At 49.7% G+C, this 25,508-nt stretch overlaps 1 protein-coding gene across 2 annotated transcripts; it reads right to left on the bottom strand.

The window, feature by feature from the left end:
* Positions 1-4,186: 4,186 nt before the first annotated feature.
* Positions 4,187-25,207, bottom strand: SMO (smoothened, frizzled class receptor). Of its 2 annotated transcripts, XM_067746969.1 has the most exons (13): positions 24,318-24,443; positions 13,705-13,819; positions 12,815-13,020; positions 11,893-12,102; positions 11,476-11,648; positions 10,914-11,133; positions 10,695-10,818; positions 9,318-9,410; positions 8,087-8,195; positions 7,095-7,280; positions 6,509-6,657; positions 5,899-6,033; positions 4,187-5,683 (listed from the first exon to the last, which is right to left on the bottom strand). In XM_067746969.1, the coding sequence occupies exons 3-13, from the start codon at positions 12,959-12,961 to the stop codon at positions 5,271-5,273; spliced, it is 1,959 nt and encodes a 652-aa protein (XP_067603070.1). In that variant the 5' UTR covers positions 12,962-13,020; positions 13,705-13,819; positions 24,318-24,443; the 3' UTR covers positions 4,187-5,270. The 2 variants fall into 2 exon arrangements, with proteins under 2 accessions (XP_067603070.1, XP_067603069.1); XM_067746968.1 differs by lacking the exon at positions 13,705-13,819 and having other exon boundaries at positions 24,318-25,207.
* Positions 25,208-25,508: the final 301 nt, after the last annotated feature.

Below are 25,508 nucleotides of genomic sequence, written 5' to 3'. Positions count from 1 at the left end.
AGGCAAAACTATATTGTACAGAGCAGGGAATTATATACATTATTTTGTAATAACTTTTAATGGGGTATAATCTATAAAAATACTGAATCACTGTGCTGTACACCGGAAACTAATATATTGTAAATCAACTATACTTCAATAAAAAATATAATTAAAAAAATAAAAGCAGACAAAAGCAATACATAGTTTATGGATGCATAGCTTCATTTGCACATATGAAAATATAAAAATGGACTGGAAGGAAACCCACTAAATTCAGACAGTTGTTTTTCTGTGGAGGAAGGGGAAAGTGGGAGGAAAAATGGGAGAGGAGTGTTGGTCAAAGGGGACTTTATAGCTAAATCTGTTACACTATATTTCTTTTTTAAAAGTAGGCTGGAAGCAAATATGATAAAATGGTTTTTTAAAAGTTATTTCTGAGTAGTGGGAATGTGGGTGTTTATTATTAGGTTGTTCTTTGTGCTTCTCTATCTTTTCAATTTCTTAGATTAAAAAATGACTCACACAAGCAGAGGAAGGGTTGGGGCAGTGGACATACTACTTAAAAGAATGCACCACCTAGAGGGGTGGGATAGGGAGGGTGGGACGGAGGGAGACGCAAGAGGGAAGAGACATGGGAACATATGTATATGTATAACTGATTCTTTGTTATAAAGCAGAAACTAACACACCATTGTAAAGCAATTATACTCCAATAAATATGTAAAAAAAAAAAAAGGCTATGCTTCATTTTCCTTCACTAAAGATACTGCTCAAAAGCAGTGTTTATGCAGACCTCTCAGACAAAAGAGAACATGTTAAAAAAAAAAAAAAAAAAGAATCTGGTACCAAAAGGGGCAGGCCTCACAAGCTGGGAAGATGGATGACTGAGTTTGAGTGTAAGGGGGGCCCAATGGAGCAGCTGAGGGCAGAGCCTGCTGGAGGGCTGAAAGCACGGAGACCTCAGGGCAGCAGCACAGCCACAGGGAGTCCCCCAAACCAAGCTCCTCTTGGACCCTGAGGAGTTTCTTCCAGGGGTCTAATTCAGGAGTTTTGGTAGGAAAGTGGCCACTATTGCTCAGTCCCAAGATCTGGCGCTCCTATAAAAATGCTGCAATGCACAACTGGTTTGTGGGAGTGTCCACAGTCACGGATTTCCAACAGCTGCCTGTCTGCATTCACAAAAGGTGGACTCACAGTGCCCTCTAGTGGTCACAGAATCTATCAGCCTCCACAGTCAAACTGAAGGGTAACATTTCTCAGCTTTTCAAAGCCCAGAATAAACTCCCCCAATACCCCATTCCCCATCCTTTATATAAGTAATACTACTAAAGAAAGAAGAGATGGAGGGAATGTACATGGAGATAAAAAGAAGAAAGAAAATTAACATTTCCCCTTGTTTCAGAAAAGATTAGACAACACTGATCATTTTTATTGTTTTGCATACTGCTGTTGATAAAGGTTTAAAAATAGCTCTACTACTGAAGACATACAGATGGCCAACAGGCAAAAGAAAAGATGCTCAACATCGCTAATTATTAGAGAAATGAAAATAAAAACTACTATAAAGTATCACCTCACCCCAGTCAGAATGGCCATCATCAAAAAGTCCACAAATAGGGAATTCCTTGGCGGTCCAGTGGTTAGGACTCCACGCTTTCACTGCCAGAGCCTGGGTTGGATCCCTGGTTGGGGAACTAAGATCATGCAAGCTGCGTGGCACTGCCCCTCCCCAAATGTTTATAAACAATAAATGCTAGAGAGGGTGTGGAGAAAAGGGAACCCTCCTACACTGTTGGGGGGGGAATGTAAATTGGTGCAGCCACTATGGAGAACAGTATGGAGGTTCCTTAAAAATCAAAAAATAGAACTACCATATGATCCAGCAATCCCACTCCTGGGCATATATCTGTAAGAGATGAAAATTCTAATTCAAAAAGATACATGCACCCCAATGTTCATAGCAGCACTATTTACAGTAGCCAGACATGGAAGCAATCTAAATGTCCATCGACAGATGAATGGATAAAGAGGACGTGGTACATATATATACACACACACTATGGACTATTACTCAGCCATCAAAAAAGAATGAAATAATGCCATTTGCAGCTACATGGAAGGACCTAGAGATTATCATACTAAGTGAAGTAAGACAGAAAGACAAATATCAAAAGATATCACTTACATGTGGAATCTAAAAAAATGATACAAATGAGCTTATTTACAAAACAGAAATAGACTCACAGACAAACAAACTTATGATTACCAAAGGGGAAAGGCGGGGGAGGGATATATTAGGAGTTTGGGATTAACAGATACACACTACCATGTACAGAATAAACAACAAGGACCTACTGTATAGCACAGGGAACTATATTCAATATCTTGTAATAACCTATAATGGACAAGAATCTGAAAAAGAAATATATATATACAACTGAATCACTTTGCTGTACACCTGAAACTAACACAACATTGTAAATCAACTATACTTCAATTTTAAAAGAAAAAAATTAGCTGTACTACTGTTGAGAGGAGCAGTGATGTCAAGAACGAACAAGATGAGCAAGCACAAGGGGATACAGGGTGGCCAGAGGGAACACAGCAGGGGAAACCTGGACAGGAGGAAAAACCAGAGGTCAGAACTGAGAGTAGAAAGAGTGTGGATTGCAGAGTCAGGAAGGCCCTGGACCCAGAGTCTGTCACTTACTAGCTATGAGGTTGTGGGCAAGTCAAGTCATTTTGCTTCACTGAGCTTGTTGCTACAGAAAACTAGTTCCTCTCATCCTTCTAAATTAAACAAGAGGCAGTAGACTGCATTGGCCAAGAGCCAGGTCACTCTGGAGCCAGATGGCTCTGATGGAATCCCAGCATTATCACTTACTCTGTAGCCTCAGGCAAACTATTTTTTTTTTTGTAGGATTTAAAAAAAATATTTATTTTTATTTTATTTATTTTTGGCTGCATTGGGTCTTCGTTGCTGCACACGGGCTTTCTCTAGTTGCGGCGAGTGGGGGCTACTCTGCACTGCGGTGCGCAGGCTTCTCATTGCAGTGGCTTCTCTTGCTGCGGAGCAGAGGCTCTAGGCGCACGGGCTTCAGTAGCTGTGGCACATGGGCTCAGTAGTTGTGGCTCACGGGCTCTAGAGCACAGGCTCAGTAGTTGTGGTGCACAGGCTTAGTTGCTCCACGGCATGTGGGATCTTCCCGGACCAGGGCTCGAACCTGTGTCCCCTGCATTGGCAGCCAGATTCTTAACCGCTGTGCCACCAGGGAAGTCCCTTGGGCAAACTATTGAACCATTCTGTGCCTCAGTATCTTGGGGGTGTTAACAGTGCCTCTTAGGTCTGTTGCACTAAGGTATATACTTAGGTATATGTATATACCTTATGCACTTCATACACTTAGGTATATGAAGGGCTTAGAAGAGAGCCAGCAAGCATTGAGTGAGAATTAGCCATTATTAGCAGTATTATTATTACCATTATACACATGTAAAGTACCTAGAAGATGATCAGTGTTAGTTCCCTTTCCTCTTCCCCTGGAATTTGGCTCTGGGCCAATTGCTTGTGTCCCCATCACTTGAGCTACGCCCCCAAACAAGCATGGTTAATACTCCACAATACCCTCTGAGTTGTCTGTGGGTACCATCCCCTTTCCTACGCAGATCTCCTTTCCACAGGATCCTGAGCCTAGTTTCCAGTTTTCTACTGACATCTTTTTGGAGGAAGTGAGGCTAGCAGCCTTCTCTCAGGGAAGCCGGATTCCTTTGACTGCCCGAAGGAGGAATCTGTGGATCCAAACGCACCTGGTCCCACAGACATCCCTTGTTGAGGCAAGAGGTCCCCAGAGGGGGGCCCAGGATTGCCATGAGGAGCCATGCCCATCGACACTCCCCAGCAGGGGGACACTTGCTTCCATTCATCACTCCAGGGACAAGCTGCATGTTCTTTGCTCATTCGTCTTATGATCAATGCCCAGTGAGGCAGCTGTGGCCAGAGCTTTTGTCCTTATATAGAACCAACTGGCCAGGAAGGACAGCCAGCACATTAAGCTGACATCAGCCTGACATCTGTCAGCTGTGACCTCATTAGCACCAAGCTCTTGGCCTTTCAGAATAGCTTTCAGAGGAAGTGGAAGACAAATTAGATCAGCACCAGGTAAACAGGTCAAGACGGGGCCTATGGAAAGAAGCACATCAAGAGTTTATACAAAAACCTTTTATTTACTGTTTATATTTTGTCTCCCTATCCCTACCCCCTGATCTGGAACCCAGCCAGCTGCTAAGGCTTCCTGCTGTCTGGTTCTCGAAACTGGGGCCTCGGATGGGGGTTATGGGAGGTGGGAACTTCTTCACCCACTGGTTGTGGAAGTTGAAGGAAGCTTTTCTGCCTGGCTGAAGTGTCAGCAGCTTCCCAGGGGAGCCCCTCAAGTCAGAGGATCCATCCCCCACTGGACAGATACAGGAAAAGATAACATGCATCTCTTGGAGGCCCAGAGGCTCCCCGTCACTCACTGCTTCTATGCCACGCCAGGCTCCATAGCTGAACCGATCTCTCACCTGGAGATGGAGCCCAGCAGCAAAGGGGTGGGGTTTGGGGGCAGGACAGACAATGCTGCGATGCTGGCTCCTAATCAACAAACAGGAAACGGGAAGAGGTTGGCCTGGTTGAACTGAAATGGGAAAGGGGAAGAAGGGTGCAGGAAAACCCAGGGTGGCTTAGTGGCCTGGAGTGGAGCCAGCTGGACACTTTTATAAAGAAAGGTTACAGGCCCTTTGGGAGTAAGCACTCCCAGCCCCGCAACCACCCTGAAGAGGGGGAAAGGAGCTCTGTCCTCCCATGGACAAAGGGCTAACGACACAAGCAACACTTTTGGTCTGAGAGTGCCAGGGAAGGGCACCCAGTGGCACCGAAAAGGGCAGCCTGCCTTGCTGGTCACCACAGCCCACTCTGAGTACCGTCACCCCTGCCTGCACCTCTACTGCCCACCACGAGCTCTGCATACCCCATGACCCCCACTGGAGACTGACGCTGCCAGCCAGGTGGGGCAGAAACAAGGACCCTGAGCTCCAGGGCCCCGCCCCGGGTAAGGCCTGTCCGTGGAGATGTCAGGGCTCTTTCCCACAGTCCTGCTGCCGTGAGCCAGACATACTGAGCTCTCCCGGGAGGGCACTGGGCCCTCAGGTTCTCGGGAAGAGGAGACCCTGGAGAAGCACTCTCAGGCAGGAAGAAGAGCCTCCGAACGGTATTTGTTCCTCCTTCTTGTCCCAGGTCCTGCTCTCCAGGCTCAGAAGTCCGAGTCTGCGTCCATGAGTTCTGCCTCCATCAGGTTGGTGCGGGAGTGAATGGGCCCCAGCCCCTGCCGTCGGCCCTGCGCCCAGGCCATGGGGGCTGCGGCACTGGGCTCTGGGCAGAAGGGGTTGGAGACCAGGGTCCAGGCTCCCTGTCGGTAGGTTTCCCCAGCTCCCCAGGCACCCGCGGCCACCAGGCACTTCTGCCGGGGCAGCTGGGGCAGTCGAGGGACAGCACTGGAGGCAGGGGCAGGGCCCGGGGCGGGGTGGTGGAGCTCAGGGGGTGACACCAGCGGGCACACCTCCTTCTTCCTCTTCCTCCGCTTCTTCCTCCGGCCCAGGCGCTTCTCCAGCTCTGGGGAGATCTCTGCCTCAACCAGCCACAGGTTGGCTTTTTCCTCTGGGGGTACTGACAGTGGGAGAGAGAACGTGAGCCTGGGACCCTAACTCTGTCCACATCATGCCTTCTCTCCTCGGGACCCTACTCTTTTAGCTCAGGAACCCACACTTTAGATCCTCCAAGGCTTCCCCCCCCCTCCCCTGCTGGCAGCCCCTGGCACTCCAGTCCCAGGAACCTCCAGCCTCTACGTCCCCCACCTTCCTACAGAAGCCGGAACCCCATACCTGGAGTTGCCACAGGGGTGACAGACACATCCTGGGGCAGTATGGCTCCTCTCCGGGCCACCATCTTGGTGACATGCTGGGCCCAGGCAGAGGACACATCGGCCGAGGGCTCATTGAGGTCAAAGGCCAAACCCGCTGTGGGGATGGAAGGAAAGGATAAGGTACCATGACTGCCCAGGCCCCCACAGTGACCGCTCCTCCCTTATTTAGCATCATTCACCATCCCCCAACCCATGGCTCCCACTCGACTTAGCACAGAAAGCCCACCCTAGTGAACACAGCAATCTCTACCCATTCCCAGTCTGAAGAGAGGGGCCTCACGAGAGGCCAGAAATCCAGTCCCTGGAACCTGACTTCCCGTAGCCCAAGGAGAACAGCTGGAGAAGACGGTTGAAGGCGAGGGAGATGAGTCCTTTGGAACCAAAGCACCAGCAAGCAAGATCCAGGGGCAGGAACAGAGAGGGGAGGGTGGCCTGGGATGGGGGCAGGGTGGGGACTGGAGGAGAACCAGTGTGTGAGAGAGAGGAGGGAGCCATTCCTCACAGCCTTCCAAACAGTCCATGAGGCCACACCAGCCTAGAAGGAAAGTGGGAATGGGGTGGAGGCTCACCCACAGGCCCGTCGTGGGAGACAGTGTGCATGCTGAAGGAGAGCTCCTGGCCTGGGTTCTGCAGCAGCTCGCGCCGCTTGGAGAAGGCCTTGGCGATCATCTTGCTCTTCTTGATCCGTTTGGGCTCATCGTCACTCTGCCCCGTCAACCTGAGGGCAGAAATGGTGGGGGAAGCGGCATGGAGGGGCAGCTGCTTCCCCTCAAATCTTGCAAAAAACCAGCGGATCCGTTCCATCCAGGAAAGGAGCCTCCAGACGGCCTCAAGGACCCTGAGGGGTAGAGGCCTTCTGTGCCAAAAAGGGGGCCTAGAACGCAGGGCTCCTGCGCTCCGTTCTCAAATCACTCCACTCTTAGGAGACACCGGCCGCAGGCTCAGCCCTTGGCCCATCCTCCCAAGGACAGGAGGTGTCACCAGGGGGCAGTGGTGAGCCGCAGAAAAGGCAGCTTTTGGCTGCTCAGGGCAGGCCCTTAGAAATCACACCTGCTCAAGGCTGTGCTGGGACACCTGAGACCAGACAAAGCCTAACAAATGCCGAGGCTGAGAGAACAAGGCAGCAGGGTCAGGACAGGCTGCTGCTGACCCCACCTGCACCAGGTGCGCCTCCAGATGAGCAGCGTGGCCTTGGTCCAGACCCAGGTGCTCATGGCAATGCCGGTTCCAAACATGGCAAATAGGTTGATCTTCTCCACCAGAAGGCTAGGGCGATTCTTGATCTCACAGTCGGGGATGGGTTTCTTGGTGGGAAGCCCGATGGTCACATTGGCCTGGCACCTGTGGTGAGGGGTAGGACACAGTTGAGGCCTTCTAAGTCTCCTGGGTGGGTGCCCAGACGATCAATCCAAACACTTTAGAAAGAGGGAAGCCCACAGCCCTGATTTGCAATCCTGGGTGATCATTAGAGTCACCTGGGAGCTTTTAATGACTCCTGATGTCTGGGCCACACCCCAGACAATTAAATCAAATCTCTGGGGGAGGGACATAGGCATCGGTGTGGTGTAAAGCTTCCCACACTGGAAGCTGGAGCCTTTAAGGAAGAGTCTGAAGCAGTCAGATTTTAACGAGCATTTTAACTGCTATTCTTGGTATCGGTAGGTACTGCACTTCTTTAAGCAGCTGAGATGTGTTACCTTCTCAGATTCATCCTCATTGTAACACAAAAAAGCACAGGCAAAACCAGAAAACATTAATGGGTTGTTAACCTACGGTAGAGAGGTAACTACTTCTGTGCAGGGATTTGCAAGAAGCTCTGTAAAGAGTCTATGAGAAATAGCAAGCGACTTCTGTGGCCAATGCAAGAGTCAGCTGGAGAAGCCAAAACACACGGTGGCTTAACAGTTACAAACATACCAGCCAGAGAGCCTTGGGGGTGAAAGGGAAGGGTAGAGCTGGGCAGGGACCCAGAGGGCTGTCTGCCATGTTTGCAAATTACAGAACAACTATCAGCTTAAGCGCCCAGAGCAAGATGGGCAGTTTCTCTTGTCATCTGAGGCAGGGACCTGGCAGACCCCTGCTGGACAGCAGAGGAGGGTCTCCAGCTCCCACCACTGCTGCCCCCAAGCCTCCAGCCCCCCACTCACAGCACGTAGTCCCGGAAGCTGCGCTCCCACTCTGCCTGGTTGAAGAAGTCGTAGAAGTGGCAGCTGAAGGTGATGAGCACAAAGCCAAAGGCCAGGAAGCCAAAAATGCCTGCGGAGGGACAGAGGTGGGACAGGGCGTCACCAATCCCAGGTATGGAAGCAGCAGTGGGGAAGAGGGTGTTCGCCCACTCGGGCCTGAGAGGCAGCTGAGTCTGGGGTGAATTTGTGCTGGGCTCAGTTTAAGAGCTGTTTTCTCTACAAACTTATGGGTACCAAAGGGGAAAGCGGGGGAGGGATAAATTAGGAGTTTGGGATTAGCAGATAGAAACTACTATACATAAAATACATTAAACAACGTGGTCCTAGTGTATAGCACAGGGAACTATAATCAATATCCTGTGATAGGGGCTTCCCTGGTGGCGCAGTGGTTGAGAATCCGCCTGCCAATGCAGGGGACATGGGTTCGATCCCTGGTCCGGGAAGATCCCACACGCTGCAGAGCAACTAAGCCCATGCACCACAAGTACTGAGCCTGCGCTCTAGAGCCTGCAAGCCACAACTACTTAGCCCGAGTGCCACAACTACTGAAGCCTAGAGTCCGTGCTCCGCAATAAGAGAAGCCACCGCGATGAGAAGCCCGCGCACCGCAACGAAGATCCAACGCAGCCAAAAATAAAAAAATTAATTAAATAAATAAGAAATTTAAAAAAAGATTACATGAAAACTTAAAAAAAAATCCTGTGATAAACCATAATGGAAAAGAATATATCTATATCTATATCTGAATCACTTTGCTGTACACCAGAAATTAATACAACATTGTAATTCAAGTATACTCCAATAAAAAAATTTTAAAAAGAACTGTTTTCTCCAAAATAAGACAAGATTTTGGAGGTGCTTAAGGCCACTCTGGGTGGGTCCCAGCAGGAGGGAAGTAGACATGGGGAAGCAGTCTAGACATGAACTTGAATTCTTCCAACTGAGAAAGAAGCTACCTTCTCCTTATGTATTTATTTATTTTTTTTGCTACCTTCTCCTTTCAGCTGCTACCGCCACTACCATCAGCACCAACACACACACACACACACACACACACACACACACACACACACACACACACACACACACATACACGGCCTTATCTTGCCTCCCTGGCTGCTAACTTGCCCCACAATGTACTTCAGCCTCCGAGACTCTTCACCAGAGGGTGTAGTGTTGGGATGGCACTCACCCAGGCGCAGCATGGTCTCGTTGATCTTGCTGGCTGCCTTCTCGCTCAGCAGCCCAGGGTGGTTGCTCTTGATGGAGAACAGGGTCATGACTCCTGAACAGAAGGGAGATGGCAGACGTTAGTGGAGGCCAGGCCACTCTCCTGGGAGGAATAGGTGCATGGCAGGGGAGGGCCCCATGGTCCTAGAGCCCCACGTCTGATGACTTCTGGGCTGATTTAAAGCTTGGGGAACTGGAGACACTGGAGCACAGCTGGTGGCAGATGCGCCACGGGCTGGAAAGACTTGGGCAGGGCACAGACGGTCAGTGGAGACGAAAGATGCCTCAGTCCTGGTCCGGCCTCTCCAAGTAAGGCAGCAGGTCAAAGCTATTATGATGGAAAAGGCCTAAGAAAAGACTCCAGGACAGTGCTGTCCAAGAGAAATATAACGTGAGCCACATTCACCATCTCAAGTTTCCTAGAAGCCACCTTCAAAAAGTAAAGGGACACAGATGAAGCTAACTGCAATATATTTCATAAACAATAAATCATTGTTTATGACATTATCATTTCAACATGTAATCCATATAACAAATTGTTCATGAGATAGTTTACTCCTGTATGTGCTGAGTCTTTGAAGTGCAGTGTGTATTTCATACTTAGGACACATCTCAGTCTGGATTAGTTTCAACACACGTGGCTAGTGGCTCACACTAGCCACACAGGATCACACAGATACAAAATATAAATCAGGCTCAGCCACTGCCAAAGAGAGGGAAACGAGGTGGGCTGAACAGAAGACTGATGGCGCTGGGGGAGGAAACTGAAGTTTACAAAGAACACTCAACGAAAATGAGCTAAGATACGGAGGCTTAGTGTGGAGGTGGCAGACTGAGACAGGGAAATGAGGAAACAGAGAATCTGTGCATGTTGTGAAAACTCTGCATGTGTGTGTGTGCGTGTGCACTCGCACTACGAGCAGAAAGGAGAAATGAAGCTCCAAAGACCAAGCATGTGTATAAATTCAGGGCGCACGCACATGACTGAAGGCTCCCAGTTGGCCCGTGCGGACAGGGTGGTTACTCAGGGTGTTCACCACACAAGGGTATCTGGCCAGGGCTGACCAGCGGCTGGAATCCAGCCCAAGCTCCACTCAACAAGCCATGAGCCCTGGCACGAAGCTGGAGTAAGGGGAGTATTTTTCTGACCCGCACAAAGGTGCTACCTGCACCACGGCCTTCCCATGGGCACCTTCCCCTTTGCACCAAGGTCCTGCATGAGGCGGCTGAGGTCCCACCTCGAAGGCAGCAGAGCTGGCAGCTCCTGGCTCCTACTTACACAGAGCAGACGCTCAGCACATTTTGCTGCCCGACCAGTCCTGACCCGGTCCTCACTCACCTCGGATGAGGAAGTAACCTCCCACAATGAGCACCAGGCCGATTGGGGCCAGCACGAAGCCAGCACGGTATCGGTAGTTCTTATAGCCCACAAAACAGATGCCGCTCACAGAGTCCCCATCCACCTAGAGCAGGAAGGGGTGGGGGGACAGAGTCAGTCACTGTCTCCCTCACCCAAGTCCGCCCCACTCAGATCCCCACCCCCTACCAGTCACTATACCTGGGCCACGGCGAGGATTGCCACAGTGAGGACAAAGGGGAGCGACCAGGTGAGGAGGTGGAAGTAGGAGGTCTTGCCCGAGAGAGGCTGGTAGGTGGTCCCCAGGGCTTTGAAGGAGGTGTGCCAGGCATAGGTGAGGACCACAAACCAGACGACGCCGGCCATCAGGGCATAGTACACGATGACGAAGATGATGACGCAGGACAGGGTCTCGTTGGAGCTGCACAGACATGTGGAGCGTCATTTGGGGCCGTCGTTCTGTACTCCCTCTACGAAGTCTCTCCACCCTGTCCCCAGTCCCCTGGCTTCTAAGGTCTGGAGGACTTCCCTAGCAGTCAGGGCTTGGAGACCAGGCTCAGGTCAGAAGTGAAGAGGATACAGAAGATGCCCCTTTGAACAGATGCAAACAGTCCAGGCTCTAATGCTGGAGACCTTGGGTGCAACAAGGCAAAGCTGAATCCCACGCTGAACTCTCCGTTTCAAGACCTACCTGCCCCTTTTGTGGAAAACGCCCATCAGCCTCTTCCCCTCACCCTCGCCTCTGGGTCCGCAAGACACCTACGTGGGCTCCCCAAGCCTCATGGTGCCATCAGCGCGGCAGACGATCTCCCGGCGGGCGCCGTCCATGAACTGGGCCAGCCAGCCAATGCTGCCCACGAAGAAACACGCATTGACGTAGAAGAGAATGACAGCAGGGTAACGATTGGAATTCCGCCAGTCAGCCACAAATGTGGCCTAGAAGAGAGAAGTGGGGCCCATTCTGTGAGGTCAGGGTTATTCTGCTGCCCTTATCTGAACCCCCGGACCCCTCTTATCGCCACCCTTCCCCGAGGACCCCTGCCAAGTCCTCCGCCCCGCTCTCCCAGAGCCCAGCCTCTCTCAGTGACAATCGGCTCCCTTCCTACTTTATAGGCTGCCTGAGGGTCCTGGGCCCTGCCGCCCCCCTGACCCTCCACCCACGGGCCTGCCTCCCGCTGACCAGGGTGAAGAGAGTGCAGAGGCCCGTGACGGCCCCGAAGGCCGCGATGTAGCTGTGCATGTCCTGGTGCTCGGCCTCGGTGAAGAGCGGGTTCTGGCACTGGATCCCACAGCCCTCCACGTCCTCATACCAGCTCTTGGGGTTGTCAGTCCGAACCAAGGGAGCCTCACATTGGCCCGAACTGTTGAACTTGATGTTCTGCACCTCATTCTGGCAATGAGAGAAGAGGAGAAAGCGCATAGGGGAGCGGTAGGCGCAGGTGACCTTTGGTTTAATAAGAGGCGCGAAGGTAGCGTGGCAGAGAGGCCAAGAGCACAGGCTCCGCAGACAACCTTCCAGCATTTGAATCCTAGCCTTGCCCCTCGTGACTGCACAGCCTGGGGCAAATTATTTGACCTCTCTGTTAGCTCAGTTTCCTGATCTATAGGATAGCAATACTTCATGGTGTGGTCTAAGGGTTAAGTGAATAAATAAATGTAAGATGTTTATAATAGTATTTGGAAGGTAATAAATAATAATAATTAGTATTACTACCATCATCATCATCATTATTAATGTGCTGTCCTTCATCACCCAGAACTAGATCACACCCCCGTCTTGGTGTCTCTTAGCTGTTTTACACGTGCAAGCCTTGACTCCCTAAATACACAATAAACTTCCTGAGCACAGGTTTGTCATTCACGACTCCTGTAACTCCCCATCACCTAACAGAGCGGGTGCTCAAAAATCTTTTTATAAATAGATCATCCCTAATAGACTGGTTCAGCTCAGCGAGCTTCAGTTTGGGCCTGTGGCTCACTGACGCCATGGCTGTAGACCTGGGATCTCCCGGAAGAGAAGGCGCTGAGCTCCTCTGCCCCTGCTGGGCCCTGTCCCGTGCCTGGTCCTGCCCAGCCCAGACCCTGCCCCACAGAGCACTTACCGGGCAGCCCTCGGGGAAGTGGTCGGGGGTGCAGCGCAGAAAGTCGGGCCAGCCCCGCTCCCTCTCCACGATGGCACAGGGGCCACGGGTGGCCTGGCAGAGGGTGCGGCTGGGCAGTTCCACCCGGTTGTTCTCACACTTTGGCATGTACACAGCACACAGCAGGGGCTGGATCACTGCCCAGCAGCGGGGGGCGTTCCGGAGGCCTGGGGGTAGCGACAGTGTGGACACGTTGCAGGGAAGACCCCTCAGCACTCTGGCCCACAGGCAGACATAGCTGCACCACTGTTCCCCGGGTCTAAGGCATCTCTCTTTGCCACGCTGCAGGCCATGACTGCTCAGGACGGTCAGGCACGGCGTTTCTCAGCAGGGCATTTAGGCTTGACCGTTCTTTGCGCTGCAGGAGTGTCCCAGGTACCGCAGGACATTTGGCGTCCCTAGACCCTGCCCACTAAATGCCAAGAGAAGCCCTAAGTCCTGGTGACAGCCAGAAAATGCTCCTCACCCCTCCCACTCCAGGGTGGGGATTGGAAGAGGCCTGAAGAGGAACGTCTGGGACACTGGTGATGTTCTATTTCTTGATCTGGTTCTGGTTTCATGGGTGATTTACTTTGTGAAAATCAAACTGTGCACTTTTCTCTGTGTATATTACAATTCAATTAAAGTTCTTAAGAAACAGCCCCCATTTCCAAATGCCCCACTAATGGAGTGTTAGCACCTCTGGCTGAGAACCCCAGGTCAATTTACCTTTTACTTTTTCAGGGACATTGTTAAAACCTTCTACATTCCACAGGGAAGGAGTGTTGTGGGACCCACCCTCACAGGGTCCGTGCACCAGGACCAGGAGGTGCTTCCCCTTGCCCAGACCCCGGGACCCTTGTTCCTCTTACCAAGCTGAGGTGAGACAGAGAACAGGTTGGAGCTTAAGAAGAGGTAGTCAGGGGAGCCAGGTACTCCGAAGCCAGAGGAGGAAACAGGAAATCAGATGGAGAGAAACAGAGGAGGCTGTGTCCAGTGCACGGGGAGGAAAGGTGTTGTCAGCCAGAAAGAAACAGGTGGAGGTCTCCCAGCACCCCTACCCCAGTCCAGGCCTCTACCCTGCTCTCCCTGTGGCTGGGCTCACTCAGCATTCTACCCCCTTCGCCCCTCCTGAATCACCCCTGCTTCAGGAACACCTATTTCCCAAACAAGAAGTTGTATTAGGAGAAGCTTCTGAGGATGTGAGAGCCAACGTGGGTGACTGCCCAGGCTGGGGGTGGTGTGAGCAGGTAACTGCTCTTTTTGGGAGGAAGGTAATATAGCAGAGGGATAAGGAGCATGGACACTGCAATTAGCCTGCCTGGGTCCAATTCGTGGCTCTATCATTTCCTGGCTGTGTGATCTTAGACAAATTACTTTACCTCTAGCCTCAGTTTCCTCATCTGTGAAATGGAGATAATATTGAATAGACTTACCTTGTGGAACTGTGGTGTAGAGTGAGATAATGCATCAAATGTGCTTAGCCCAGTACCTGTCACGTACTAAGCACTCAGGAGACATTAGCTGTTACTATTAGTAATCTGAGGCCTCTGACCGTTCACAGCTCTCACTAGACAAAATCTATTCCAAGGGTGCGGAGCAAGTTCCTGTCACTTAAGAAGCAATGTCCTTGGCCAACGGTTCTGAGACCTGACTCAAATCCGAATCACCTGGGGGACCTTTATCACTCTAGGTGGAGAGCCCAGTCTCAAAGATTTTGGCTGAGAGGGTGTGGGTGGAGGACACAGCAGTGGTTGCCAGGGGCTAGGGTAGGAGAGGGCTCTGCCTACTAAGGGGCAACACGAGGGAACCTTTGGGGGTGATGGGACTGTTCTCTATCTTGTATGTAGTGGCTGCACCCAGAATTCTATGCGTTTGTCTAAACTCATAGAACTGTGACAAGAAAGAAAAAGTGAATTTTACTGGATGTTTAAGCAATATATTTTAAATGCGGACGGGTTCCCTCGAGTAATAGGTATTTTAGAGGAACAACAGGCAGATGCTTAATAAAAATACTGTGGGGACTTCCCTGATGGTCCAGTGGTTAAGAGTCCGCCTTCTGGGACTTCCCTGATGGTCCAGTGGTTAAGAATCCGCCTGCCAATGCAGGGGACACGGGTTCCACCCCTGGTCCTGGAAGATCCCACATGCCATGGGGCCACTAAGCCCGTGCGCCACAACTACTCAGCCTGTGCTCTAGGGCCTGTGAGCCACAACTACTGAGCCCACGTACCACAACTGCTGAAGCCCACATGCCTAGAGCCCGTCCTCCACAACAAGAGAAGCCACTGCAATGAGAAGCCCGCGCACCGCAACAAAGAGTAGCCCCCGCTCGCTGCAACTAGAGAAAGTCCACGTGCAGCAGTGAAGACCCAGCACAGCCAAAAATAAATAAACAAATAAATAAATAAATTTATTTTTTTAAAAATAGAATCCGCCTTCCAATGCAGAGGACACAGGTTTGATCCCTGGTCGGGGAACTAAGATCCCACATGCTGCGGGGCAACTAAGCCCGAGCGCCTCAACTAGAGATCCCGCGTGCTGCAAACTACAGAGCCCATGTGCTCTGGAGCCTGTGAGCCACAACTAAAGAGAAGCCTGTGCGCCGCAATGAAGATCCCGCGTGCTGCAACTAAGATCCAACACAGCCAAAAATAAAATAAAATAAATTAAAAAATAAATATTTTTTAAAAATATTGTGGAATATGGGCTGGCCTTAGTGACTTGCTCGACCAATAAAATGTGGTGGAAGTGACGTTCTCAGACTCTCAAGCCTGGATAATAATAATAAGCCATTTGGCTTTTGCCTGGGTCTCTCTTGGAACACTTGTTCTTGGATCCCAGTTGCCATGAAATAAGACCAACTATCCCGAGGCTGTCCTGCTGGAGAGGCCTGGTGGAGAGACCACACAGAGAGGCCCTGGGACCAAAAGAAGAAAGAGAAAGAAATGCTGGGTTTTTCAAGTTCCCAGCTTTTCCAGTTACCCCAGTGAAAGCCAAGCCATCCCTGCTGAGTGCTGTCCAGACTGCAGATTCATGGGCAAAAGGAATGTTCTTGTTTTAAGCCACCAAGATTTGAAGTGGTCTGTAATATAGCAATAAATAACCAGAACACACATACACACTCACACACAAACAACATTGTGTTATTTTTCTGGAATTTGTGATAATTATCTGCTTTTTGAACGTGTAATTTGTTTTTCTTTTTATCTCATTTTAAATATTGTTTTGTAGTTTAAAAATAAATCACCCAAGGAAAAAATAGATTATTCAATAAATATTAAAAGACAACTGAGGAGGCATCGAGGGAAAAAATAAGTTGAATCCTTACCCCATTTCTTTTTTTTTTTTTTTTTTTTGCGGTACGCCGGCCTCTCACCAATGTGGCCTCTCCCGCCGCGGAGCACAGGCTCCGGACGCGCAGGCTCAGCAGCCACGGCTCACGGGCACAGCTGCTCCGCAGCATGTGGGACCCCCCAGACCGGGGCATGAACCCGTGTCCCCTGCATCGGCAGGCGGACTCTCAACCATTGCGCCACCAGGGAAGCCCCTTACCCCATTTCTTACATAAAAATACATTCCAGATGAATCAAAAATAACTACATTATTTTAAGAAATCAGAGTACTAGAAGAAAAAGTGGAAAATGTTGTTTTAAATCTTTGAGTGGAGAATGCATTTTGAAGTATGACACAAAACTCAGAAGTTTTGAAATAAAAGATTTAAAGAAAAGACTTCAGAAAAATAGAAAAATTCAGTAGGGTAAAAAACAAACAAGATCATAAGAAAAGCAACACACTGAGAAAATATATTTCCAATACGTATCACAGGTAAAGAATTACTTTCCTTGCATGCATAAAGCTCTTCCAAATCAATAAGAAATTCATAATCCTATAGAAAAATGGGCAAATGACAAACAACAGAAGATACAAATGGCCTTTAAAAACATAAAGAGATGTTCAGTCTCACTCATTAAATGTGAAATAAAACTACGATGACATATAACTTTTTAACCTTTAGAAGGATAAAGATCAAAACATTTGAAAATGCTGTACTGGCAAGAGTCGGGGGGAAACTGGCACTTTTGTATATTTTTAGTAGGACTAAAAATTAGTTAACATTTGTGGAGACTATTTGACATTAGCTGTAAAATGTTATACTAGCAATTCCACTTCACACGTTCACAAAAATCGTATATAAGATTATTCATTGCAGTACTGTTTATAATAACAAGAGTAGAAACGTCCTTAATATTTATCCATCAATAGTAGACCCACTAAATAAAATATCACACATCAATATTAAATAGCACACTATCCAGGGTTGAATTATTTGCAATGAAATGGAACAATCTCCAATATGTCTTGTTTAATGGGTGCAGCTGAGTGGAGAACAGCCTGGAGAGCTGTACTGGTTATGGGAGGAAAAAAGAATAAGGACACATCTACATTTGTACATATGTTAGATATCAATAAAAGAATACACACAAGGGCTTCCCTGGTGGTGCAGTGGTTGAGAATCCGCCTGCCGATGCAGGGGACACGGGTTCGTGCCCCGGTCCGGGAAGATCCCACGTGCCGCGGAGCAGCTGGGCCCGTGAGCCATGGCCGCTGAGCCTGCGCGTCTGGAGACTGTGCTCCGCAACGGGAGAGGCCACAACAGTGAGAGGTCCGCGTACCACAAAAAAAAAAAAAAAAAAAAAAAAAGAATACACACAAACCAGTGTTGGTGGTTGCCTGTGGGAAGGGAAATGGGTAGCTGGAAACAGAAGTGGAAGGATTTAACTTTTGCTACTGTAGAATTTTGTACTATGTTCGTATACTACCTATTTTATTAAAGTAATTAAACTTAAAAAATAAATATGCAAGTTACTGGGATGCAGGAAGCTCTGCAGTGAAGAAAAGGGAATGAAACTGGAAACAAGAAGAAAGGGGACATCAGCTTTATCTGTTTCGTTTTCTTTCTTTTTCTATTTCTTTTTTTTTTTTTTTTTGGCTGCAAGTCTTAACCACTGGACCGCCAGGGATTTCCCTTGTTTTATTTCTTTAATAAAATATGAAACAAAAAGAAAAAATACAGACACAGGTGTTATATTAGTCTCTGCATTTTTCTACATTTATACACTTTAAAAATAACATTTGCCACAATTTTTTTTTTTTTTTTTTTTTTTTTTGGTACGCGGGCCTCTCACTGCTGTGGCCTCTCCCGTTGCGGAGCACAGGCTCCGGACGCGCAGGCTCAGCGGCCATGGCTCACAGGCACAGCCGCTCTGTGGCATGTGGGATCTTCCCGGACCGGGGCACGAACCCGTGTCCCCTGCATCGGCAGGCGGACTCTCAACCACGGCGCCACCAGGGAAGCCCCACAATTTAAACTTTAAAAACGAATTTTTTTATGTGTGATTCAGATGATCAGTCAAGTTGAAAACTGTTGTTCCAAGAATGGTTTAGCATTAGAAAATTTCATCAGGACCTCCCTGGTGGCGCAGTGGTTAAGAATCCACCTGCTAATGCAGGGGACATGGGTTCGAGCCCTGTTCCAGGAAGATCCCACATGCCACGGAGCAACTAGGCCCGTGCGCCGCAACTACTGAGCCGGCACTCTAGAGCCCGTGAGCCACAACTACTGAACCCACGTGCCACAACTACTGAAGCCCATGCGCCTAGAGCCCGTGCTCCACAAGTGAAGCCACCACAATGAGAAGCCTCACACACCCCAATGAAGAGTAGCCTCCGCTCACTGCAACTAGAGAGAGCCCGCGCGTAGTAACAAAGACCCAACACAGCCAAAAATAAATAAATAAATTTTTAAAAAAGAGAACATTTCAACAATGCAATTTACCATGTTAACAGATTAATGAAGAAAAAAATCATATGATCATCTCAATAGATACAGAAAAAGTAGTTGATAAAATTCAGTGTCCATCCATGATAAAAATAATAATTGGCAAATTAGGAATAGAAGAGAATTTCCTTAATCTGATAAAAATATTTATAACTACGAGACCTACACCAAACATCATATTTAATGGTGAAAGGTAGAAAAGCTTTCTCTTTAGAATGAAGAAAATGTCAAGGATGAAAGATGCTACTATTTTTAAAAATATATTTTTTTATGTGGACCTTTTTTTTAAGTCTTTATTGAATTTGTTACAATATTGCTTCTGTTTTATGTTTTTGGTTTTTTGGCCACGAGGCATGTGGGATCTTAGCTCTCCAACCAGGGATCAAACTCGCATCCCCTGCACTGGAAGGTGAAGTCTTAACCTCTGGACCTCCAAGGAGGTCCCAGTGCTGCTACTATTACCACTTCTTTTTTTTTTTTTAAATGGCCATATTATTTTATTTTTGGCTGCGTTGGGTCTTCGTTGCTGCACGCGGGGTTTCTCTAGTTGCGGCGAGCAGGGGCTACTCTTCATTGTGGTACACAGGCTTCTCACTGCGGCGGCTTCTCTTGTTGTGGAGCATGGGTTCTAGGTGCACGGGCTCAGCAGACACCTCCAGGACATTGTTAACTACAAGTGGTAGGGCTTCCCTGATGGTCCAGTGGGTAAGAATCCACACTCCCAATGCAGGGGGCCTGGGTTCGAGCCCTGGTCAGGGAACTAGATCCCACATGCATGCCACAATTAAGAGATCCCGTGTGCCGTAATTAAGAGATCCTGCGTGACGCAACTAAGACCTGGCGCAGCCTAAATAAATGAACAAATATTTTTAAAAAATGTTTAAGAACAGCAAAATAGATAAATAAATTGTGATGTATTCTACAATGGAATACTATTCAGCAATGAAAAATAAGCTGCAACAACATGGATGAATTTTACAAAATAATGTAGAGCAAAAGAAATGACATAAAAGAATACACACAGCATGATTCCACTTGTATGAAGTTCAAAAACATGCAAAACTGAAATACACTGTTTAGGGATTCCAAAACTAGATGGTAAAACTATGGAGGAAAGAGGAAACAATTATCAAAAACATCAGGGCATTGGTTACTTCTAGAAGAGGAGGGAGGGGGATGTGATTGGAAAAAACAAAGAGGGAGCTCCTGGGGGGGCCCCACCATCACTTGACTCAGGTGTCACTTTATAATTATTTGTTATTTAGTACCTCTGTGTCTTATTCGCCTTCTGTATACATGCTACATTTCACAATTAAAAACTTAACAATCTGATGCAAAAATGAAAACTTGGGCCCATGGGTATTTCTCTGTATTTTTATACTTTCTAAAAATGTATACTTTTAGAATGATTCTGATCATCAGCCAGGTTTGAGAACAGCTCTAAGGAAATTCTTCCTGATCTGCCCCTGCAAACAACCTACCATCACCAACAACAGACCTCCTCTCAGTCTCTCATCTAAGTGTCTGGGAGGCAAATGAGAAACTCCTCCCAGCTTCTCCAGCTCTTTCCCACTGGCTGCCCCCGGCTGGATGACAGGGCCGCACACCCCTGTGCGCACACACAGCACAGCAGTGGTCAAAGAGGCTACGTGCTGGCTCTCAGGGACCTGTTTCTCTTGCCAGCCGCAGGTCTCTCTGCTTTCTTGCCCCATTTACCAAACCAACCAGATTTGGCTGAAGGTGGACCATGGCCTGGATAGTATGTTTGTCTGGGCAGCTTGGAATGCCTGAGAGGAGACATTTCAAGCTATCCTGGGGAAAGATGCTGAGTGCCCGAAGAAGCCCAAGTCGAGAGAGTGGAAAGATATAGGAGAGACAGACCTGAGTTCTATATAAACCTAGAAATTGGCCCAACCTCGGCTGCAGACTTCCTCACTTGATGGCATCCTTCCAAAGGCTCAGCAATCTAGGCTGAGGAAGCTCATAGTGGGTACCTCTCTTCAGCAACTCTTATTCCAGATCTGCTGGGAACCTCCACATAGACCTTCCAATGAAGGCCTCTAATTCACATGGCCCATACTTTCTTCCTAAACCTCCTCCTTCTCTAGCATTCTCCAGCTTAGCGAAAGGGAATGATACCACCTTCCATCCAAGCCTAAAACCTGGGTCCTCCAGCTCTCTCATCAGCAAGTCCCATTGGTTCTACCTCTGAAGCTCCGGGATCTGACCACTTCCTCCAAGCTGTTACTCCAGTCCTGACCGCCATCATCTCTCAGCTGGACTACTTCAACCATCTGCTAAACAAGCAAACAGGCTCCAGGATTTCCCTTCTCCTGTGGCTTCTTCACACAGTACTCAAAGAGATCGGTCTAAAATGCAAACATGATTACATCTCTCTCTTGCTTAAAAGCCTTCAGTGGCTCCATACTATCTTCTGGAAAACAACCAAATTTCCTAATATGGGGTATGAATCCCTTTATTTTCTAATTCTCTAGGTCTTATCTCTTATAATCCTATCCCTCAAATGCTTTGATCCAGCTCTGCTGAAATTTTTATACTTCCTTAAAAGTACCAAGCCCTCTCACCTCTACAGCTTTGTGCATGCTATCCCCTCCTCCTATCCTTCCCACCCAAATCTTCCTTGGCCCCAGTAATTCCTACTTATTTCTCAGGTTGTGGGTTAAATGTCAGTTCCTCTGGGGGTCTTCCCTTGCGCCCCAGAGTCCTTTGTGTTCATTCAGCATCCCACCTGGTCACAATACCTCTCAGAGGTGTTGCTAAAGCCTGTTTAATTATCTGTCTTCGGATCCTGTCTGAATTCTTTGTCTATTTTTTTTTCGGTATTCTTTGCCTTTATCTGCCCCAGAACCTGATCCAGAATGACATATAGCAAGCACCCGACACCTAACTGAACGTGGACAGCTGTGTACTCAGAACTCTGAGACTTTTAAAAAAGTAAAGAAGTCTCTACTTTCAAAAGTTTACAGATGAAGACAACCTAAATCATCTTCACCCACAAAAACACCTCCAAGGGCCAGATGACACTGACCACGTCCAAAGCCAAATCAAGACCACCAGCTCAGGCCAGGAAAAATCACTAGCCAGAACCCCCCAGCAGAAGGCTTGTCTGTGATTCTCACACTCGGCTCCAGTTCACTACCCACCCACTGACCCAGCTGGCACCAACTCCTGCTTCTGGCCCTACTTCATATAAAACATCCAGCAGAAAGACCAGACGCAGAAAAAGAACACCCAGAACACATATGGGAATGGGACTGAGCTGAGGGATGAAGGGTGGCAGCAGAGAAGAGCTCAGAATGAACTAAGGACCAGGGTTCAGGGCCGGCACCCCTGCAGGACCCTGCCCCACCAGAGCCACAGCTAGTGAGGTTCGAACCCACACAGCCAGCGGATGGTTCTGACTCCTCAACTTTCCTGCCAAAACCACTTCTGCCTGCTCAGCAGCTGCTCTCAGGAGTATGGGCTGGAGAGAGGTTCATACCCTTTCTGCCTGATTTGATGGAAACTACAGAAGGGCAGCATCACACATGCACTTAATTTAGGAGAATTCGACCATGGGCCCCTGCAAAATAAATAAATAAAAAGAGAGAGACAGAATGAACACATATTCTCTCATAGTGTGAACAACTCAGAACTGGGTGAGATTCTAGTGCCGAGACTTTTTTTTTTTTTTTAACAGGAATATTTATTTATTGGTTGCATTGGGTCTTCGTTGCTGCACGCAGGGTTTCTCTAGTTGCAGCGAGCAGGGGCTACTCTTCGCTGCAGTGCGCAGGCTTCTCATTTGAGGTGTCTTCTCTTGTGGCGGAGTACGGGCTCTAGGTGTGCGGGCTTCAGTAGTGGTGGCACGTAGGCTCAGCAGTTGTGGTTCACGGGCTCTAGAGCACAGGCTCAGTAGTTGTGGCTCACAGGCTTAGCTGCTCTGCGGCATGTGGGATCTTCCCAGACCAGGGCTCGAACCCGTGTCCCGTGCATTGGCAGGCGGATTTCTTAACCACTGCGCCACCAGGGAAGTCCTAGTGCTGAGACATTTAGATTTTCCACACAGCTGGCTCCTAAACTCAAAGAAACCTTGTTTATACCTTTCTTTTGTGTATTTTTAAAAATCCTTTCCCTCTTCTGCTCTTTTGCATTTATGTAATTTTAAAAAGTAAAATTATATTTTCTATGTATGCCCCTTCTTATATATTGTACATTACTATATGTTGCACATTCATACAAACATATTACCATAAAAGAGTATGTATGCAAAATCACATAGACCTTATGTTGTGGCCATTTATGGATTTTTCAAAGCTACTGTTGATTACACATGGTTTCTGCCTACATGTTGACTTTAGAACCTGATACCCACAAAGGATGTGGCTCCACCATGGGTACCATCCTCCAGGTTCTTCCTCTGGCATCTGTACCAAGCCAGGAATGACATGACTTTGTCCAACATCCGGCAAAGACTCTGAGAACTCTAGTGGCCAACCTGACAATGACAGGCAGCCTACAAACACTCCCCTATCAGGATCCTTACCCATCCCTGGGGCAGAACTGAGATGTGGGGCATCCAAGGCCTATCAAAAGACTGAGGGTTGCCAGGTCTGCTCCTGCCTTTTGATTTTATTTCCTGTTTCTTCAAGGACAATTTTGGAGTCACCCTAGCTACAAGCAAGGGGTGGCAAGGCCAGTTCCCTCCCCTTCTCTTTAGGTCCCCAGCCCAGAAGAGTGACAGGTGGGGAGCTAATCCACTCCGCACTGCTAAAGAAGGACCTGCTTGGGTTCAGTCTGCATTTTTTCAGGCTGGGTCATAATCTCACCATGAGGTGAGGGTTCTGGGACCTCAGACCACCATGAAAGTATCCAGGGGGCTCTAGACATCCCACACTTAAGTGTCCTTCCTCAGCCCAGACCAGCCTGAGGGTCCAAACTTCCAAGGAACCCACAAATGATCATTAGAATAGTCTCATTCCTTCACAACCTCAGACAAGGAACCGAGTCCCCATTTTTCAGATGAGGAAACTGAAATCTCCTGTCAAAGCAAGACACGATCACTGGACTTCTGTCTCCCAAAACAAGATTTCTGGAACTTTCTGGTTACCTTTTAATTACTCATCACCAGGGGTTTCTTACCCTTCACAAATTTCACTCAGTTCTTTCCCCCACCCTCTCCCTCAATGCCTAAATCTTCTACCCCCATCTTCCCTTTTTCCTGCCAATTCGATTTCCCAGTTTCTTCTCCAAGGTCTAAACACCTCCTTGAATTCCCGAGGACCCCGCTTCCATAGTGGCACCTACGTGGAGCATCTCCTTTTCTTAAAAAAAAAAAAAAGTCCTTTACTGTGGCTCAGAGCCACCATCCCCCTCGCTCTTGGGCCCCTCATTCCCCCTTTTCCTTTGCAAACCCACCCTGCTCAGGCCTTTGTGATCCGCTTCCTCAACTTCCTCGCCCTCCCGCCTCATCACCGACGGTCCCATCCTGCATACAGCCTGCCCCCAAAGTTTCAGAATCCGTTCTTGCAACTCTCGCGGGCGCTGCTCCCGCCCTCTCAAAAGCTCAGTCTTGAGCCTATTCTTTCCGAGAATCCCCGCATCCCATCACCACAGCCCCCGCTCCGGCTCCCGCGCGCTTACCCGACCAGAGCACCAGCTTGCCGTGCGCTTCCTCCTGGGAGTCCGAGTCCCCGGCCAGCAGAGTGGAGGTGGCCCCGTAGGGCAGCGCCGAGCCCAGACACACGTTGTAGCGCAGTGGCTCGCAGGGGGCGGCCCGGCCGCAGTGGCTCAGCAGCGGCGGAGGGCCGGTCACGGCCGCGCTCCTTCTCGCGCTCCCGCCCGCGCTCCGCGGCCCAGGCCGGGTCGCGTTCCCGCTCAAGGCCGCCCCCCGGCCCGGGCCCCCCAGCAGCAGCAGCAGCAGCAACAGCCCCAGGAGCAGGAGCGCCGGCCCCCGTGCGAGGCGGTCAGCGGCCATGGCCAAACCCGCCAACTCAGCAGAAGCCCTGGAGCCCCCGCCCGCTCTCCGGAGCCCCCAGGCCACACGCGCAACCCTTGGGGCCTCGGGGGCAGCTCAGGCGACCAGTGCGCCCCGCGAGTCCGGTGCCGGGCCCCCCCGGACGCTCTGCGCGCCGCGGGCCCTAGGCGCCCAACTTCGCAAACTTTGGAACCCGGGGCCCATGTTGGGCGGTGGAGGCTCGGGCCGGGATGCACAAATCTCTACCCCTTCCCCTGGCAATCCTAGTTATCTTCAGCAGCGGGAGCCCCCTGGGCCCCCAATCTCTAGCCCCATTCCTTCTCCCACCATTAAAACCACCTCCCGGCCCCGCGATGGAGGCCAGGCGCGGGCCGGGAGTGCTGGACTAGGTTCCCGGCTCCACCCTCGCGCCAGCCTACGGCCCAGACGCCCACTTGGCTGCACTGTGCCGCAGCCCCGGGACTCTCCCCGCCAACTACCCGGCTCCTTTGTTGCTCTAGCTCGCTCGGCTCTCTGGAATGCACGGGCCTCGCCGGGCCAAGCCCGGCCCCCCCCCCTCTTCTACGGCTGGGGGAGGGACTGGCCGAGGGAGGGAAGAGGAGGAGCTCGAGCTTCAGCGTCCCGGGCGCCCGGAGAGGCCCGGACCAGGGGCTCTGGTGACCCCGCCACTGCCTCGGGTCAAGAGATGGGTGGAAATCGTGGCCAGTAGTTGCCACAAGACTCAGCAGGCACCTTGATTGGCCTGAGGATCGTTCAGCCCGGCCGCCTGCAGGGAGAGGACTCCTCCGGTTTACGGTGGGAGAGACAGGGGGTGCCTGAAGCCTCTGTTACTTCCCGCCCTGCTCCCCAACCCGCCA

This window comes from Pseudorca crassidens, chromosome 8 (genome assembly GCF_039906515.1).
Source record: "Pseudorca crassidens isolate mPseCra1 chromosome 8, mPseCra1.hap1, whole genome shotgun sequence".
Classification (NCBI taxonomy): domain Eukaryota; kingdom Metazoa; phylum Chordata; class Mammalia; order Artiodactyla; family Delphinidae; genus Pseudorca; species Pseudorca crassidens.
The sequence above is the reverse complement of the archived record's forward strand: the minus strand, read 5'-3'. Positions and strand labels throughout refer to the sequence as shown.